This window comes from Hibiscus syriacus, unplaced genomic scaffold (assembly GCF_006381635.1).
Source record: "Hibiscus syriacus cultivar Baekdansim isolate YM2019G1 unplaced genomic scaffold, ASM638163v2 tig00008386_pilon, whole genome shotgun sequence".
Classification (NCBI taxonomy): domain Eukaryota; kingdom Viridiplantae; phylum Streptophyta; class Magnoliopsida; order Malvales; family Malvaceae; genus Hibiscus; species Hibiscus syriacus.
In genome coordinates, this window is record NW_024062163.1 from 522,326 (window position 1) to 540,329 (window position 18,004).

At 34.7% G+C, this 18,004-nt stretch overlaps 2 protein-coding genes and 1 pseudogene across 4 annotated transcripts; all 3 read left to right on the forward strand.

Annotated features, from left to right (window-relative positions):
* The first annotated feature begins 211 nt into the window (after positions 1-211).
* LOC120202295 (B-box zinc finger protein 19-like) lies at positions 212-2,701 on the forward strand. Of its 3 annotated transcripts, none has more exons than XM_039202742.1 (6): positions 213-592; positions 818-914; positions 1,013-1,128; positions 1,239-1,466; positions 1,560-1,654; positions 2,600-2,700. In XM_039202742.1, exons 1-5 carry the CDS (start codon positions 500-502, stop codon positions 1,647-1,649), a joined length of 624 nt encoding a protein of 207 aa, XP_039058673.1. In that variant the 5' UTR covers positions 213-499; the 3' UTR covers positions 1,650-1,654; positions 2,600-2,700. The 3 variants fall into 3 exon arrangements, with proteins under 3 accessions (XP_039058674.1, XP_039058673.1, XP_039058672.1); XM_039202741.1 differs by having other exon boundaries at positions 214-592; positions 1,224-1,466; positions 2,600-2,698; XM_039202743.1 differs by lacking the exon at positions 1,013-1,128 and having other exon boundaries at positions 212-592; positions 1,231-1,466; positions 2,600-2,701.
* Positions 2,702-12,184: 9,483 nt separating this feature from the next.
* LOC120202242 lies at positions 12,185-13,299 on the forward strand (annotated as a pseudogene).
* A 687-nt stretch (positions 13,300-13,986) lies between these two features.
* On the forward strand, positions 13,987-17,564 carry LOC120202296 (protein FMP32, mitochondrial-like). Its single transcript, XM_039202744.1, has 7 exons — positions 13,987-14,353; positions 14,648-14,779; positions 14,885-14,944; positions 16,651-16,727; positions 16,815-16,871; positions 16,951-17,017; positions 17,105-17,564. The coding sequence occupies exons 1-7, from the start codon at positions 14,213-14,215 to the stop codon at positions 17,222-17,224; spliced, it is 654 nt and encodes a 217-aa protein (XP_039058675.1). The 5' UTR covers positions 13,987-14,212; the 3' UTR covers positions 17,225-17,564.
* Positions 17,565-18,004: the final 440 nt, after the last annotated feature.

The following is an 18,004-nucleotide window of genomic DNA, read 5'->3' on the forward strand; positions in this document are numbered from 1 at the left end:
TAAGATAGTAACACCTAAATTTAATACTTGACAAAACTAGCAAAAAAAAAAACTCTTAGGAAATAAAATATACTAAAAATATTAAATTATAGTACAATTACAAGGACTAAATCTGTCAAAAGTGTATAGTCTATAGACCTTTGGTACGATTTGACCAAAATGAAGCTGGAGAACCAATAGCGTTTACGTGGGATTTACATACTTGCAGCGAGTAAACGATTTTCTCGCAGTTTCTCGGAGACTTTGAAACTAAAAGAGTTGAATTCCTTTCTGCTTCAGCTACTCCTTGTAACATAATTTGTTTTCCCTTTCAATTTGATCCTTTCTCGTTTATTCCACTACATATCTTTCTCTTTTGTTGGATTTTTTAAGGAATAATCGTTTGCTGAATCGTTGAATTCCTCGTCGGAAACTCTGATCAGTTGGTTTCCGCTCCGTTGAAGGATGCGGTCGTCGTCAAGAAAGGAGAACTAAACGGAAAGAAAACAGAAAAACTAGAATGCGGACGATTTGCGATGTTTGCGAGAGCGCCGGCGCGATCATTTTCTGCGCCGCCGACGAGGCTGCTCTCTGCCGTTCCTGCGACGAAAAGGTCTCTACTATCATTTTCATTCCCATTTAATGCCATTAATTGATCTATGCGTGTTTACACACGACTACGTGGACGTACTCTTTATGTGCTTACAGTTTGATTGACATGAAACTTGAATCCAAACTCCTTATAATCCAAAATTAGCTTTAGGTTTTTATAATTGTTTTGTAATTCATTTTATTTTGCTAAATTAAATGAATAAGAAACTTTATTTGGAGTTTTTAGGTTCACATGTGTAACAAACTTGCAAGCAGACATGTCAGAGTTGGGTTAGCCGACCCCAGCAATGTCCCACGCTGTGATATATGTGAAAATGCACCTGGTATTATATATCCTCTTTAATACTATAATTATTGTGAAAACCCTTTTCTTTTTTTCTTTTTGAAAATTTGTTCGTTTGTTGATTTTTTTTGTATGTAGCCTTCTTTTACTGTGAAGTAGATGGTAGTTCCCTTTGCTTGCAATGTGATATGATTGTACATGTTGGAGGTAAAAGGACCCATGGGAGATATCTCTTGTTGAGGCAGAGAGTTGAGGTTTGTCATTCTGTAGTTGGATAAGATTTTATGTTTTTTTATATACACACATGTACACATAGAAAGTATGCTAAAATTCCTTCTTATTGTTGCAGTTTCCAGGGGATAAGCCTGGTCGTTTGGAGGAACTGGGATTGCAACCAGTCAATCCTAATGATGTAAGGAATGATCAGAATCAGCAGCCTAAGGTTGCAGAGAGAGAGAACCCGCAAAATCATCGATTCTTTCCTGTTCCATTGCTTTATGGTAATGCTGGGGGTGATGGAAAAGTAGGGAATGAATTGTTTGATCTGAATGCCAAGCCCCAACGGATGCACGGACAAGCTTCGACCAATCAGGTATTGTTGCTTAACTTTATTCTTAAACTTGAACGCTAAACAGTGGATTAAGATGTTCTTTGGGATTAATGAAGTGACTGCTTCGTATTTAAGGAGCAAGCCATGGATGTTTCAAGCGGCAACAATCATGACTCTACAAGTGTGGTCCCTGGTGGATCCTTCAAAAGGGAGCCTGAAAAATGACCCAGGTATAACTAATATCCCCTACTTATACTGTTTGTGTATAAGCTTTGTGATCATTTGGTTCCAAGAATTTTCAGCTTTTATATGCATTTTTGGATATGCTTCATTATAGATGCTTGTTGCATGAATGCCTGTGATATCAAATTAATAGATTGCCCAAGCAGGTTTGTTTCGTTTCACATAACATTACTTGTCTGTTTTTTCAAATGAGAGCTTGACCTGCCGGGCAGTTCCTGACTCCCATAGTCATATGAGAAACAGAATATTGACATTTTGTTGTTTAGGCTTTTGAATGTCTTTGGGATTAGTTCTCCTAACGTTTTGGTCGAGGGAAATGGTATCAGGTGCTATAACACTTTAATCTTTATGCATCTGATAAGAAAGCTAAATAATTTTTTATACAAAAACACGGTAACATGTCGGCTTCTGCTTGCCTGCCTGTCTCATTGTTTGTCCCCTCTTATTTTTAGGTACGAGTGAAACAAAACTAATCTGGTTGGTAATAGAGTCCTACAAAAGTTATTCTGCTATTATTTATCGCTGGCAAATGGACAAATTTTGCTGAAGAAGCAATAATGCATTGTTGCTGAAGCTGATAGTTCCTTTGTCTCTGATGAACTTCCCATGGCTACAGCATCTTTTCATACAAACTTGTTGGTTGGGATGTTTGTACAGGTTTACATCTCAAGTTTTGTTGCTATCTTGTCTGAGATTTTCTTAATAAGTCACACAAGTACCGTGCTTATTAGCTTCTATAACCTAGGCTTCGGTGTTAGCAAAATATAGTCGTTTAACACAGTAGTAATTTGTTGCTAGTTCTATGGTTTCTTCTACGTTCGTCTGCAAATATATGCACACATATACAAGCCCTTCTTTATACTCCATTGATGATTGATTCTTCAAGATCAGGTTTCTTATCTAATAATTCTGTCCACAATTTGTGGCTGCAGATATAGCAGGATCAGTTCTCTGACATATATGTATTTACTGAGTGAAGGGCATGCATTTGTTTAGATTTGTCTTCCTTCCCCATGGAGTAGTTTCTTTCTATTCAATTTCTTACACAAATGAGAACTTTTGAAGGTAACTTTTATCCATGTACCAAAATCAACATTCTTGCCCAACAGCAGGAGTTGTTAAGTTGTGACAATTATGAATTTGTTCCAATGGTCGACTATACATCTTTTGTGTATGTCCATTCATTTAAACCTCTTTTCACATTATTGCTGGCGATTAGAAAGATGAGTTGTCATTAAATTTTAAGTAAAAACTAGAAGGAATAATGGAGGGGAATGTTCCACTGCTTGTCTCTGGAAAATTATTTTCTTTTTTGGTTCGAGTTTTGGGGCCGAAAGCAGAACAAGCAGTGAGAGACTGTAACATAAGGAACTAAACAGATATGTATTCTTTTGCTGTTCTATCCCTTCTAAATGGCATCCGTTTTAGCATTGCTTCAATTCAAGGGTGGAGTTTATTCTATTTTTTCCACACTCAATAGCCAGCTGATAAGATGGTGACTCTAGTTTTTTTTTTATTACCAATTGAATTTATCTTATTATTTCTTTTTAATTTCTCTAACGTGATGGATTACAACATGGTAACTGTGTAAGCAGATTTGGACACAGATCAAGTTGGACTAGATGAATGATTTAGAGAGGTGTAAGTCTATTTAAATTTTTATGCGTAAAGTGCTCTTAAAGTTAAACAACTTCACAGAAAATGTATCGAACGATCGATCTTAGAAGAGAATCCATTTCTCCAATAAGGATTCTGATTCGTCTTCTAAACGCATCTAATATTTTTGCCCGAGTTTGTTTTTCCAAGCCAACATTTCCAAGCACAGTTTTGAAAAACATCAAGCAGGATCGAGATTCACGAAAATGAAGGATCAAGCATATTTTAGTAATTATGGATGATGCATTTATAAGTCAATCTCATCGGCTGGAAGTTTATTAAGGGACTAACAGTACATTACAATCCAGAACAAAAACTAGTCTCCAGGGCCATTAAACACTGAAAGAGAAAAATAAAGAGAGGCCATATCATGATATCACCATTATCTCAGTTGATGCTTTATTTGCAGCAGCTTAGTAGACGTAGCCCTTAAGGAATATTCCTTTCTTGTCCTCCTCTGATTCTCCCTCGCCGGTTTATTTTCCAAGCTTGAAGATACTAATTTTTTAATCCATTTGTTTTTATTATATTATTATTATTTTATTTATCACTATTATTATTTTATTATTATTATTTTTATTATTATTAATTAATATTATTACAAACAGATCCAGGCCCAATCTCGGAGCCCAAATACAATGACCCAATTTAGGCCCAAATGGAAACCCAACCCGGATACAGAGGAAACCCTAGGGTTTCACATTTCCAGCTCCAGCCGCCTCAATTTCAACCGTTGGATTTGGCTTAGATCCAACGGTCCCAGACGCTTCCAGATGCAAACCCTAGGGTATCATACCCTAGGGCCACGTCCCAACCGTCGCTTTTGCTATCTTCACCGCCACCGTTCCACGCCGCTCAGCCGCTGCCACGAAGCCTCTAGAAGAATTGAAGAGAACCATCCACGTTGAGGGCTACGGTGAGTCACCACTATAGTTTGGTGACTCACCAAACTGTAACCCTTTTACCTGGTCCGAGCAAGCGTCGGTGATGGCTATAAAGCCATAAACCGAACCTGCAAAGAAAGGACAGAGAGGAAGAATCCGAGAGACCAACGGAGAGCAACCCACAAAAAAACCATACCCAACAAAGCAGAACAAAGGGGAAATAGATAGCTACTACCCACGACAGCCAAATATCGAAAGAAAATAGAGGAGAGAAACTTACCGAGGCAATAGCGATCATCAGAGCCCCCTCGTGTCATCGGAAAGACAAAGGTCGAAGGTAAAAAGACTTAGATCTACGCGTTTTAGTAGAATTTTAAGCTAAAAAAACTCTGGATTTAGCTTTAGGGGAAATCAGGCTTTAATTTGGGGTGGGTTTTGTAATTTTCGACCACCGGATGTGGTGGCCGGCGGCGGATTTGATGGTGGCCGGCCGGAGATCGTTTCCCTCCGGTGAGGGAAACTAAGAGAGAAGGGAGAGAGTTCTTCTTCTCATTTTAGAGAGAGGAGAAGAAGAGAATAAATGAGAGTGCTGGCCCTACGGGCCAGCCATTTGGGGATCATATACCCCAACCAAAACGATGTAGTTTCGGGTGGGGGTATATGCGTAATTTGCACACATGGGCAAACCCTTTCCGTAGCCATCTGAACCTTATAACTTTTCATTCTAGTTACTGAAATCTAATTCTGATTTTTTATTTTGGTCTTTTAATTTTACTTATCTATAATTTAGTCCTTGATAGCAATTACATAATTAGGGTAAATATGTGATTTAGTCCCTTAGGTTTTGATAATATTTATTTTAATCTCAATTAATTAATTAAGATTAAATTACATTATTAATACATATATTTTTAATAAATCGAATTAGGTCTGTGAATTTTAATATTTTACATTTAATAACTGATGTTTTATATAAATTTAATTTAGTCACTAAATTAATTAATAGGTAAAATGGCATGTTTGGCCACTATAATTTTAAATAATTATTTATCAATTAGGTATCTAATTTAAAATATTATAATTTAGTCCCTAAGTTTAATATTTTCATGTATTTTACAAGCTTTATTATTTTATTCATTTTAATACTATAGTTTTAATTTTATTTATTTTAAACATTGTTTAATTATATTTTACTTTTATATGTTTATGTTTATATATATTTAATTATCATTACTATTATTATTACTTAGTCATGTAAATATATATATAAATAATATTTATTTAGTCATGTAAATATTATGTAAATATATATATATATATAAATAATATTTATTTATTTTCCTATTTATAAATTTAATATATTATTTTTAAATCATTTTAATCATATTTTAATATATTTATCAATATTAAGAAAGGGGAGTCTTAAAACAACTGGATGTCCATTTTCTGATATTTTTAAATAAATAAATATTTTACTTTTATAAATTATATATATTAATTTCTTTTTATTATTTTTTAGATAAATGTTTTAATATTTATTTATTTTTTAATATTATGGAAAGAGTTGTCTTAAAGCATCTAGAAGCTCTTTTCTGATATTTCTAAATAAATAAAATATCTTATATATTAATAGATTTTCTTAAAATTATATTAATAAATTTGAAGTAACAAAATTATAAATTAAATATATTTTTGAATTTTTAAATTTATGATAATAGAGACCATTTATAATTAATAAAGTACCGATTTTGAGCGTTTTATGGGTGCTAATCATTCCCTAAACGTAATCGACTACGAATCCTTTTTTTTACTAAATTTTTTTGTTATAAGCAGATCAGTTTTATCTTTTAAATAATGTTTTATTCAAAACTATTTTAAAAGATTATTTTAGGTATTTGACCTACCTAACCCAAAAGAGGTCAATGGTGACTCCCAAAATATTTTTTAAATTAAAATCATTTATTTTCCCGCCCAATAAAAAAATTTGTACCCGGGCAAAAACCGGTTACTACAGCTTGGCGACTCCGCTGGGGACTTTGTCAAACTTTGAAATTAATTATAAATTATCTCTATTAATTAGAAATAAAAAATTCATATATTTAATTTATAATTCTTTCTCTTTAAAATTTTTATATATACTTATTAATATATATATATATATATATATATTATTTTTCATTAATTTTTTTATTTCATTTTCAAGTATTAAATTTCATTATTTATTTGTTTGTCAAAGGTTTGAATATTTCTCCTCACACACAACACGTGCATTGCATAATATAAGCTTTATAATCAAGCTTGTCTCTTTTAAGTGGGAGTGAAAGTGACGTCTTCGTGAGAATTTATTCTCCGTGTCAGACCTAGCAAGTAACTTTCGGGGTTCATATACTCTATATCTTCATGAGAATTTATTCTCCGTGCCAGGCATAAAGAAGTCTATCCCCTCGAATTGAACTCGATCAACTTTAGTTTGTGATGGACTGGGATTGAGGGTTAGCAGCCCAAGGGGGCACTAACAAGGACAATTCGGGTACCTTTACTCTTATAACTGAAACTCTGCATATAGTAAACCCTAGAAACTCTTCCAATATGAAGCCATGCCGAAATTTATTCCAAAATAGGTGTACACCCAGGAGAAATGAATTCTAACTTTTTCCTTTTAATTTATTTATTTATTTTCTTGCTGAATAAATTGCATGTGAATTTAGATTATTTAAAGTATGTAGAAAGCATGTTTAAATAAAGATATTTAGGTAAACATTATTATTAAATTAATTTTTTCCTTTATTATGTGAACTAATTCATTTCTTTTTGTGTGTTCTTTTATTTTTGCTGTTTGCATAGCATCATACAGGATAAAAGGTATTGATCTTCAAGTTAATCGTCTCATTGGAAAACCTTCATCTATGGATAAAAAGTGTTCAAATCAAATAGTTCCAAACTCAGAAGTAAGACAGTGGACTGAAGACTTACAGAGACAAGGGGGAGTCAGTCTATAGGATGATTATGTACCTGAATTGGCAACCTATGCTCCGGTTTCGCTAAAAAAAATGATATGCAAGATTTGCGAGGCATTTGGGAGAGTTGGGATTCAAATAGAAAGTTGCAATTCTACCAGTCTTACGGGGACATCCCATATTTGCTCTATGTCGAAGTTGATGATGACTTACTACGAGCTCTAATTCAGTTCTGGAATCCAGGGTATAATTGCTTCACTTTCAATAAGGAGGACTTGGTTCCTACTATTGAAGAGTACACAACTTTGCTACATATAGAAGGGGCTTTGGAGAATCGAATTTATTCAAGGTCAGTTAAAACTCAACCTTTCCGAGTTAAATTAGAAAAGATTGCCGGAGTACGAGAGGAATGGGTGGTATCCCGCATGAAACAAAATGGCGAAGTCGAAGGCATTGCTTGGACCAACATCAAATAAATTATTTAGAGTCATCCAGATGATAAAGTACGATTTGATCTTTTTGCTCTGGGTATATATGGTATGGTCATCTTCCCGAAAGCATTGGGATACATTGAGGCTGCATTAGTAGATTTGTTCGAGCAGTTACCAAAAAGGATCAATCATGCTTCTGCAATTCTAGCAGAGACTTTTCGATCGTTAAGCGCTTGCAGAAGGCTAGGAGGTGGACGATTTTCAGGATGTGCATCATTGTTATATGTATGGATCCGTAGCCATTTTTGGAGGACAAAAGGTTTCATAATGTCGCTTTAGTACGGACTACTCACCGTTGAAAGAGTTTCTGGAGCAAGAATGACCGAAAGAAGTCACGAAAGATATGTGGACCAAAGAAATCAAATTCTTCTTCAAATCTGGGATATGCCTGTAACACCCCCAACCCGTACCCGACCCGGATACGAGTCCGACGTGTCACATTGACTTTTCAAATCTTGACTCTTAAGAAAAATCCCGGGAAATTTAAAACTTTATTTAAAACAAAATACAGACTTGATCAGAGTGCTCGTACTTAATGACTTATTACATGCCAACACTTTATACATAACCAAATACATACTTTGTCAAATACTTCTGATCTGATCTTTTAGTAGTGATACTGTCTTTGCCACTTCTATTCTTTCACTTCTCGTTCTTGGTACCTACGTGTAAATCACTTACACGCTAAGTCATAGACTTAGTGAGGCATATAAAACATATAATATAACCATATATCATTTCATATAAATAAAAGACATACATATACAAACACTATCAATAATCCTTTCCACTTACCATATACTCATCATATAACACATATAATTCATGTATGTGCATTCATATCATTGAATCACGACATATCAATATGCATGAATCTATTGTATGATAACAATATACAATCAGGTCATGCACACATGCAACTTACCTTCTTGTATCACTTTCCCTTTCATTTGTCTTTCAATTTCATTGCCCATGTATATTATTGAGAATAGAGGTATGTGAGTACATTGAGGTTGTGCACTAATGCTGTCACCACAGCTCATATAAATGTCCCGAAGGACCTATCCAGAGGTCACACAGACCCCGGTAACTATCCAGAGGTCATAAAGAACCTCGGCAACTGTCCATAGGTCCCAAAGAACCTAGGTAAACTGTCCATATGTTCCTTAGAACATAGGTATACTGTCCATATGTCTCGAAAGACATAGGTAAAACCCTCGACTCTTGGCATGCCAACTATACCTATAGCTCTCGTGTCATATACTATGGGCATTTATTTATACATTTCGTATCACTTGTTCTTTCTCTTCTGTCACATACCACATGTATGTGTAACCATATATCTCATATCATATCACATGTATTATATATATATATACATGTATTCATGTAAATCATTTCATGTAATTCATATCACATATATCACATGTGCATATAAGCTTATAGCTTCTTTCACATATACATGTAGTCACATAGCTTTCTTTCATGTAACCATGCATGTCATGTCAAATAACATATATCATATGTTGCATTTTCACTTAAGCATATAATTCATATAACATAGCATCCATATATTTCTATGTATTAATGCATACATGGTAATCACATAACAATTTAGAAGTTACTTCTTACCATAGTAACTCCATCACTGGCTCATCACAAGCCAATGTTAATTCAATAAAATAAGTACAAAATAAATTGCACTCACCTTAGCTTTGCTTTGATTCGATTCTAATTCCTCAATTGTCCTAAAACGGATCACTTTCTATCTCTACATAACAATACACAGATTCATATCAATATTTCAATTGATATATTCTAAACTGTCACTTCTTAAGCTAAGAGAAAAGCCAATTTCCTCTTTCAATGAAGGTATGCATCGATGCACTACTTGTGCATCGGTGCATAAAATGCATTCGATGTTTTTATTTTAAAAGGATGCATCGATGCATTATCTATGCATCGATACATCAAAGGCATTCGATGTTCTTTCTTTTAAAGGAATGCATCGATGTACTTATGAATGTGCATCGATGCACCTTGTCCAGAAATTGCATTTCAAGCCCGAAATTCATCAATTCTTCATTCAATTCTTCTATTTTAATCCCCTATTATGACTTTAAACTCAACTATCATTATTGAAACCAACTTATGTCCATATAAATCATATTTATCTTCCATATTTCATCAAGATTCTTAAAATTAAGAATCTTACTAAACTTTCAAATTTGTTATAAATCTTTTCTAACTTCATAAATCTCTTATTCTTCTTGATGACAAGTCAAATTCCATCTTAAAAATCTCTTATTAACTCTTTTCCAAAATTTCCTTTAAAAACCCATTTTCTTTAATCTTTCATAACTTCTTTATCTTTCAATCTTAAGATAACCTAAGCTTTCCTTAAGCTTAGTTATTATCTAATGATCAAAACCCAACCATAAATTTAGCAAATAACCAACTAACAAAGAAACTCACCTTTGCAAGCTGGCTCTTCACGTTTGAGAGAAGATGAAGATGAAGAAGATAAGTCTAAAACTTATCTCTTCAATCATACCTCTCATATATTATAATACCCATTTATTAATATTTAATATCATCTTTGTTCAATGACCATTTTGCCCTTCATCTACTTTAATAATTACTAACAACTTTTAGGAATTATTTCCAAATAAATCATCGAATTATTCCATTCTTCTACTTAATTCATCAAATTCTTAAACTTTACAATTTAGCCACTAACCCCTAGTTTGGGATGTTACAATGCCGAACACCACACAACGTCCGAACAAAACCATCATATATCTTAATTATGACATCACCAGTACCAACAATATTGCAACATCGATCATCGCCCAAATAGATAGAACCATAATTAACCGACATGTATGTCGAAAACCATTCCCTATTTGGTGTGATGTGATAAGAACATCCGTAATCAAGAATCCAGTCATCCGTCAGTTGAGTTGTTGAAATAAAGAGCATATCACCCTCACTGCAATCAGAATTGTTATCCTCGACCACATTCACAGACTTAGATGAGTCATCACGCTTCTCATCAGTATGTTTTTTCAACTTTGGTCAGTCTCGCTTAATATATCCCGCCTCCTTGCACTTGTAACAGTGAATTGTCTTCTTATACCTAGATTTGGATCTGAAATTCTGCTTCCCAGACCCTGTCTTCTCTAGCTTCCGTCCACGATCTCGATTACCCTTGACATATAAGCTATCAGTTTGAGAGCTTTCCCCTGCATTTTTCTTCCGCTAGTTGTGAGCCAACAAGGCTGCAGTAATCTTCTTAACTTTGATAGTCTCTTTCCCATATGTAAGAGTAGTCACTATGTGTTCGTAAGAGGGAGGCAACGAATACAACAGAATCAACGCTTTGTCTTCATCCTCAATTTTCACATCAAGTCGAGCCAAATCAGAAATGATTTGATTGAAAACATTCACATGTTGCGCCAAATCATGATCATCCTGCATCTTCAGCCCATACAACCACTGCTTTAGATACAATTTAGTTGTTAAGGATTTGGACATAAACTGACTTTCCAACTTCTTCCAAATTTCATCTGCAGATGACAAATGAATGACGTGATACACGACCTCATCTGCCAAACATAATCGTATGGTTCCTGCCGCTCGCTGCTGCAATTCTTCTCAATCTTCCTCCTCCATCGATGTCGGCTTTGTAGGTCGCAAAGCTTTCAGGATCCCTTGTTGCTCCAACAGATCCTTCACCCTTGTTTGCCATAATCCGAAGTTACCATGACCATCGAATTTCGCAACTTCAAATTTGGCTCCTGACATCTGATATCAATTGTTGAATAATCGGGTAAAGAAAACGGAAAGAACACAAGAATTTTTACGAGGTTAAACAATGTGCTTACGTCCTCGGTGCCTTAGGCGGTGCTAGAATTTTTATTCAATTCAATGTCTCATAGGTTTAGGTTACATCTCCTTTTATAATAAATAAACTTTGGTACATATTTACAAAAATAATCCCGTACTGTACCGCGGGGGCCCCAACTCACATAATCGTAACCCTTATTACGAGATTTTCTTCTATACCGGTATATTTATGAGTCATACCTAACACAAACATTAAAAACAAAACTTGCCATGAAATTACTCTAGCATGTTTACATGAACAAAACATACCAAAATTCATATGCAATGATCTACATGTGGTATGGACAAGTTAGAATCGTGTTACCTTGAAGCTAGGTGATTGAAAACGTCCTCAAATCACCCAAGTGTTAGCTTTCTCTTGCCCCTAGCCTTTGAGCTATCTTCTTGCTCTTGAACTAATCAAAACAAGTTTAATAAGTTGTTAGCCCATTTGTTAACCTTAGGGAGAAGCCAAGAACGTTTTCGTACCAATCAAAACCTACAAAATGAACCAAAACTTAAAATCTCATAAACCCACACTAAACACGTTTTTGTGAAACTTGGCCAAAACTTGCAAAAGTAGGTTTGAATGAAAGCTTAGGGAATGGAGGTTGTAGTTCTTACCTTGGAGGCTCAAATGGATGCTTGGAACTCTTAAAGTTCTCAACTTTGGCTTGCTTCTTGGAGATGAAGAAATACAAAGAGTGGATAGGAAGAAGACAAAGTTTGTGTGAAAAAGAGAATAGGAAAACATACGTGAGATTATCCCTCTTAATGTGAATTCAACTTTGATTCAAATAAATGGGCATTTTTATGTTAAAGGTGTCTAAAAAAGCTCTAAGTTTTTGTTTTGTTTAAATATGTAATTCTGTCAAAACTCAGTAGTTCATTAGCTAATTTTTGTCCATCGTGTCATACTGTATGTATCAATTTCCTATTAATTTGCGGTTCATACTTTGACTAAATTTGTTTCACACATTTAACATTTTCCTTTTTTAATGAGAACATGAATCAACTAAACTCGATCTAATTATGGAATTTTAAATGTGTATTGTTAATTCTTTGTCGTATCTCATTGTGTGAATAATCTTGTAGCGTCTTTATGATGGAGCTGGTAGGCCAAGCTTTCTTGCAGTTGTGGAGCTGTTCTAGCCTTGCAGGAACTTTATGAACAGGCACATTGCTTCTGAATGCACAACCAAGTCTTTATGCTGGAACTGCCGCAAACCAGGCCACACTGCAAACCACTGTCCAAATGAGGGAATCTGCCACACCTATGGGTAGTCTGGGCATCGTGCTAGAGACTGCACTGCTCTGCACTGCTCCCCCGATGCCACCTGGGGATGTGAGGTTATGCAACAATTGCTATAAGCCTGGTCATATCGCTGCTGACTGTACAAATGACAAAGCATGTAATAACTGTAGGAGGACAGGTCACTTGGCACGCGATTGTGCAAACTATCCCATCTGCAACTTGTGCAATGTAGCTGGACATATGGCTAGGCATTGCCCAAACTCCAACATGATTGGAGATCGAGGCTTTGGCGGCGGCGGTTATCGAGACCATCGAGACATTGTGTGCCATAATTGCCATCAGTTTGGTCATATGAGCCGGGATTGCATGGGGCCATTGATGATCTGCAACAACTGCGGTGGCAGAGGACACATGGCCATTGATGACATGCGGTTTTCTCTCTCTAGAGTTCACAAGTTGCCTCAAAACAACCCTTGTTCTCTTCTTTTATCTTTAGGCTAAATATCTGAAATGAAGAAGACAAGCCCGTGATTGGAAGATGCAGAGAGGGAGAGATCCAACCCTCTTAATGATTTTATTCATTTATGCTCTAATATTTTCAGGAGAAACAACATGCTTATATAAAATTTATCATTGAACAAATTAATTAAACAATCTCCAACAATCAATCTAATCGTAATTCAACAGTGAAATAAATTAACAGCACAACACAAGCCAATCCTAAGAAACTAATAATCTACAATCTAGCTGCGCTCTTTACAAAATCAAAATATTTAACGTAATTACCAATAGGATTGGTTCACGTGGTAAACAGCTTGATATCGTTTAAGAAAACTCTCAAGTTCGAGTCATTGTGTATGCAGAAAATTTCTATCAGGAGACTCACCTATCAAAATCAGGTGTGCGACGTGAATCGATTCGAAATAGAGGTAAAACCTTAGAATCGAGAGGACAGTAAAAAAAATTATTTTTAAAAATTGTTTAATCAAGAAAAAAAAGGAGAAGTAATTATGAAACACGTATTTATTTCCCAATCAAAGAGAAACAAGAAGGTGTTTAACACGTGAGGGACAAGAAAAGCAAGGTGGGGAGCCTCGAAATTCGTTGCGTTGGGGCGAAGCAAAAATTCAAAAAAAGATGAACGTTTTACTTATTTATTTATAATCCCTATAATTACATTTCAACAATTTAACTTCCGTTTCTCTCCTATTTCTGAGACTAACCAGCCATTTCCCGTTACCCGCGTCTTTCGCCGCTTCTCTGAAAGAATTTATTTTCAATCATGGCGACTCTATAAATTCCTCTCTCTTTAATTTCTTTCTCTTCTTCCTTCGGCCTCGTACCCAATTTGATTTTTCCCTCCTGTCTTGGGTCTTTTTTCCACCAGTTCTTTTCTTTTAGATTCAAAGCAAAAATGAGCGCGTATAAGCGCGTGGTTCAATTAGGGTTTAATGCGTATTCAAGTTCCCTTGTGAGTAAGATTGGACATCGGCCGATTTCTCAACTCGTTAAGTCCAATGGAAAGCGTGCATTTCTCGTCGATACATTGGCTCTGGTACTTCTTCTCTGAAACTCCATTTCATTTGAATTTCCTGTTTGGTTATCGAGAAAACCTAGGAATATGAAGGAGTTGTCAGCATCTTTTTTAAAGCTTGTTTCAGTTTGGAAAATCAATTCGACCCCCCTTTCTTACTCATCGTAGATATTATAGCTAAGTCGATTGGATTTGTTTTCTCGCTAAACGAATCGGTGTTTATTCGGTTTCTTTTCGGAAAATTTTGAATGTGGTATGTGGAACTCTTCGACTTGGTCCCTCTTCTGAATTTGAGTTATTTTTGCAATATAATAGGTTCGAAGTTTGGAAGCGCAAGGCGTGCCTTCTAAACAAGCGGAGGCTATAACGGCAGCTATCACCGAAGTACTAAACGACAGCTTGGAGAATGTATCCCATTCTTTTGTTTCAAAGTCAGAAATGCAGAAAGTAAGTTTGATATTTTCGTTGTCATGTTTTTAATGTTCCCTTGACCATGTATGTTCATTGCGAGTATGTGGGGTACTAAATTTTGCTTCATTCTACCTTTTGTAGTCTGAGATGCTCCAAGAAGCCAATTTGTCGAAGTTTAAATCGGAAGTCAAAAGTTCCCAGGTACTAATCTATATGTTTAATTTTTATAAAAACTAAGTGGCAACTGGCAAAGGAGAAAGAAGAAATTTTTGTTATGTGCTAATTTTGTAATTTGGATCTTGCCATTTGATAGAATTGAACACTCCAATCAATCTCTTATTGACTCTAATGTTTCCAATTCTTAAGAAATTCTATTGGTATTTTTTGTTCCTTTTCCAGCATTCTTGTGCATTAGCCTGATCTTGCTATCTTTGAGGCCGGTCAAGCTTAGGGTAATTAAGATTCTATGAGCTATTTTAAAGCTCCTTTGTTCTAGTACTCTCCGCCCCTCCCCCTCCCCATTTTTCTGACAATTAAGTAGGGGTGTGCATTTGGTCGGTTCGGTTTTTATATGTCGAGAATAAACTGATTAATCATTAAAATCGAATAAACCAAAACGACTTTATTGTCATTTGTCAAAACTTAAATAACCGTGTAAAATCTATCCCAAACTGAACCGAAATAACTATCTTGACTGATCAAACCAAATTAATAACTTTTATTTAATCTCATATTTATATTAAATTAATTAAACATATACATGTAATTTATTACTTGAAAAAACTTAATTGGTTTATTTGGTTTGGATTTTCAAAACTGAACATAATTAGTTGTCGAAATTATTCAATTTAACCGAATATATTGATTAAATCAGTTTGGTTTACTTGGTTAATTCAGTTTAACCGACTTTTTGCACACCCCTTTAGGTAAGGAAGGAGCTGAAGAAGAAAGTGGAAATGACAAATCTTGTATTGAATGTTAGTTGTAGTTTAGAGAACACTACATGGTGGGTTTAGAATTGGATGAATATTTTGAATTTCAGGTAAATATGCTTTGACAAAAGAAAACCGATGCTTTGGAACTAAACTAATCTTAGCTATTGACAACATGTTAAGTTTTTGGTTTAAATGTTATTCTAAGACGGAGAGTGTATGTAGAGTGGAACTAAACTGCAGGTGTGTTATTTAGTGGCGGATCCAGAAATTTAAGAATGGGAGTCCAAAATTTTAATTTTCTTTTCTTTAAAATATGGGTATGCAAAAAAAAATTCTTTTTTCTTTAACACATTAAGATAAGTTTAACCACTTTTCCAAAATAATGGGGATGCACTTGGCCCCTATCGGGGCTTAGTGCATCCGCCACTGGTGTTATTGTCATTAAGTTTCATTAGATAAACTTTTTATACTTTCTGAACCCTTTATCGGAAGGCTTTGCTTATGACTAGATTTCATAGCAGAGTTCGCTGTATGCTTGACTTACATGGGTACTAAGCAACTTCATCCATATAAAAAATGCTTTAATATGATCGTCATTTTGTGTATTATCTGATTTGCTCATTTCTATATTTCTTAAAATGTTTATTTCTTGGTGTTTACTGGAATGTTGCGCTCTTGCATTCTGTTATCATGATGTTATTTTGGGCCATACTGGTGAAACCTAGAACTTCCGGTTTCTTCAGTTTAAATGTTATTGTCTTCATTGCAATATGGAGCTAGATCATGCTTTTTTTCCATGCTTATTGTTCTGTAATTGCTAGTTTTATTTTCACTTTTTCTCATGTAAATGTCTTTTCGGTATAACTGATTCTGAATGTTATTCTTAATTATATCTTCACGGTGTACATTGCAAATACATATAGGAGTGTAGTCTTTATGTGGTTTCTTAATGATTATTTCCTTTTAATGCAGGAGCATCATTTCTCTATATTGCAACGTGAAACTGAGAAACTTAAAGGTGACATAGAAAAGATGCGGAGTGAACTAAGGTATATTTTCTGGATTATAATGAAACTGTTTCTTACTTTCATGAAAATTTTGATGGTTTGATTTTATCAAACTAATCTCTCGAACAGGTATGAAATTGACAAGGTTACCGCAGGGCAGCGTCTGGATCTAAATCTTGAAAGAGGGTAGGTAGACTTTATTTTCAGTTGCTTCTCTTCGTAAGGACCGTTCCTCACTTTCCTCTCTTAACTCAACTGATTCTAGGCGCATACGAGATGAGCTGGCAAATCAGAATGCAGAAACGGCCAACCTGACTAACAAGCTAGATAGGGTGAGTATGCTTGTTTATTTCATTTGAAAATCTGTGTATAGATGCTTTGACATATGTTGTAAACCTGATATTTCGAATCATCTATAGGAAATTCATGCATTAAGAGCCCAGCTAGAAGCTGCAAAATATGATGTGATCAAGTATTGCATAGGTACCCTGGTCTCCATATCTACGGTTGGGTTAGCTGTAGTCCGCATCTTGATGTAGCTTCAAACCTTCTTCAAGTAATTCCAACTTTTCCTACATAAATCCCAAATTTCATTCTTTTTTTTTCCTGTCGACTACATTTCTTGGGGAGTAAAAAGGGGTGGAAATTACTTTAGATTTCTGTATAATTGGCAAGGAATGACAAATCCGAGTTGATCGGAACAATTAATTGTGTTTCTTTTAGGATTAAGCACGGCTTTTTCTGTGAACTCTTTTTTTATTGATATGTTTTATTATGGCATTTTTTGGGAGGCAAAGTTAAGGATATATAACCAAAGATTATTGCTAGCCTAGGCAATGGTGCAAATGTATGTATTCTTCAGAGTTGGCTTTTCTTTTATATGGAACTAACGGCTTGCCTTTTGTGCTAGTTGAAAGAAATGGTTTGAAGCATGTTAAATGTAAAAGTATCATTCATTCATTATTTCATGATTTGATTTGTTTATCGCATTCGCTGTTATTGTTATTGTTTTTTTTGGGGATGATTGCATATGCTTTGATGATAGAGTAAATGTCATGTCTTGTTTCTTTATTCGATTAGTTTCTGATTTTTTGTGAACTCTATAATCAAATGATGTTTTCTTTTTGTTCCATAATTTCTTATTTTAAGATGTAACGGGAATATTTCTATTTTGTCAAAAAGTACATTATAATTTGTACTTCGAGAATTGAATATGGAAATGGGTAAATTATCCAAGGTTTGATTACTCGACTGTTGAACTAAAAATTTTATATAACAATTTTGAAAGGATTATATAACATGAAAATCAATTTAGAAAA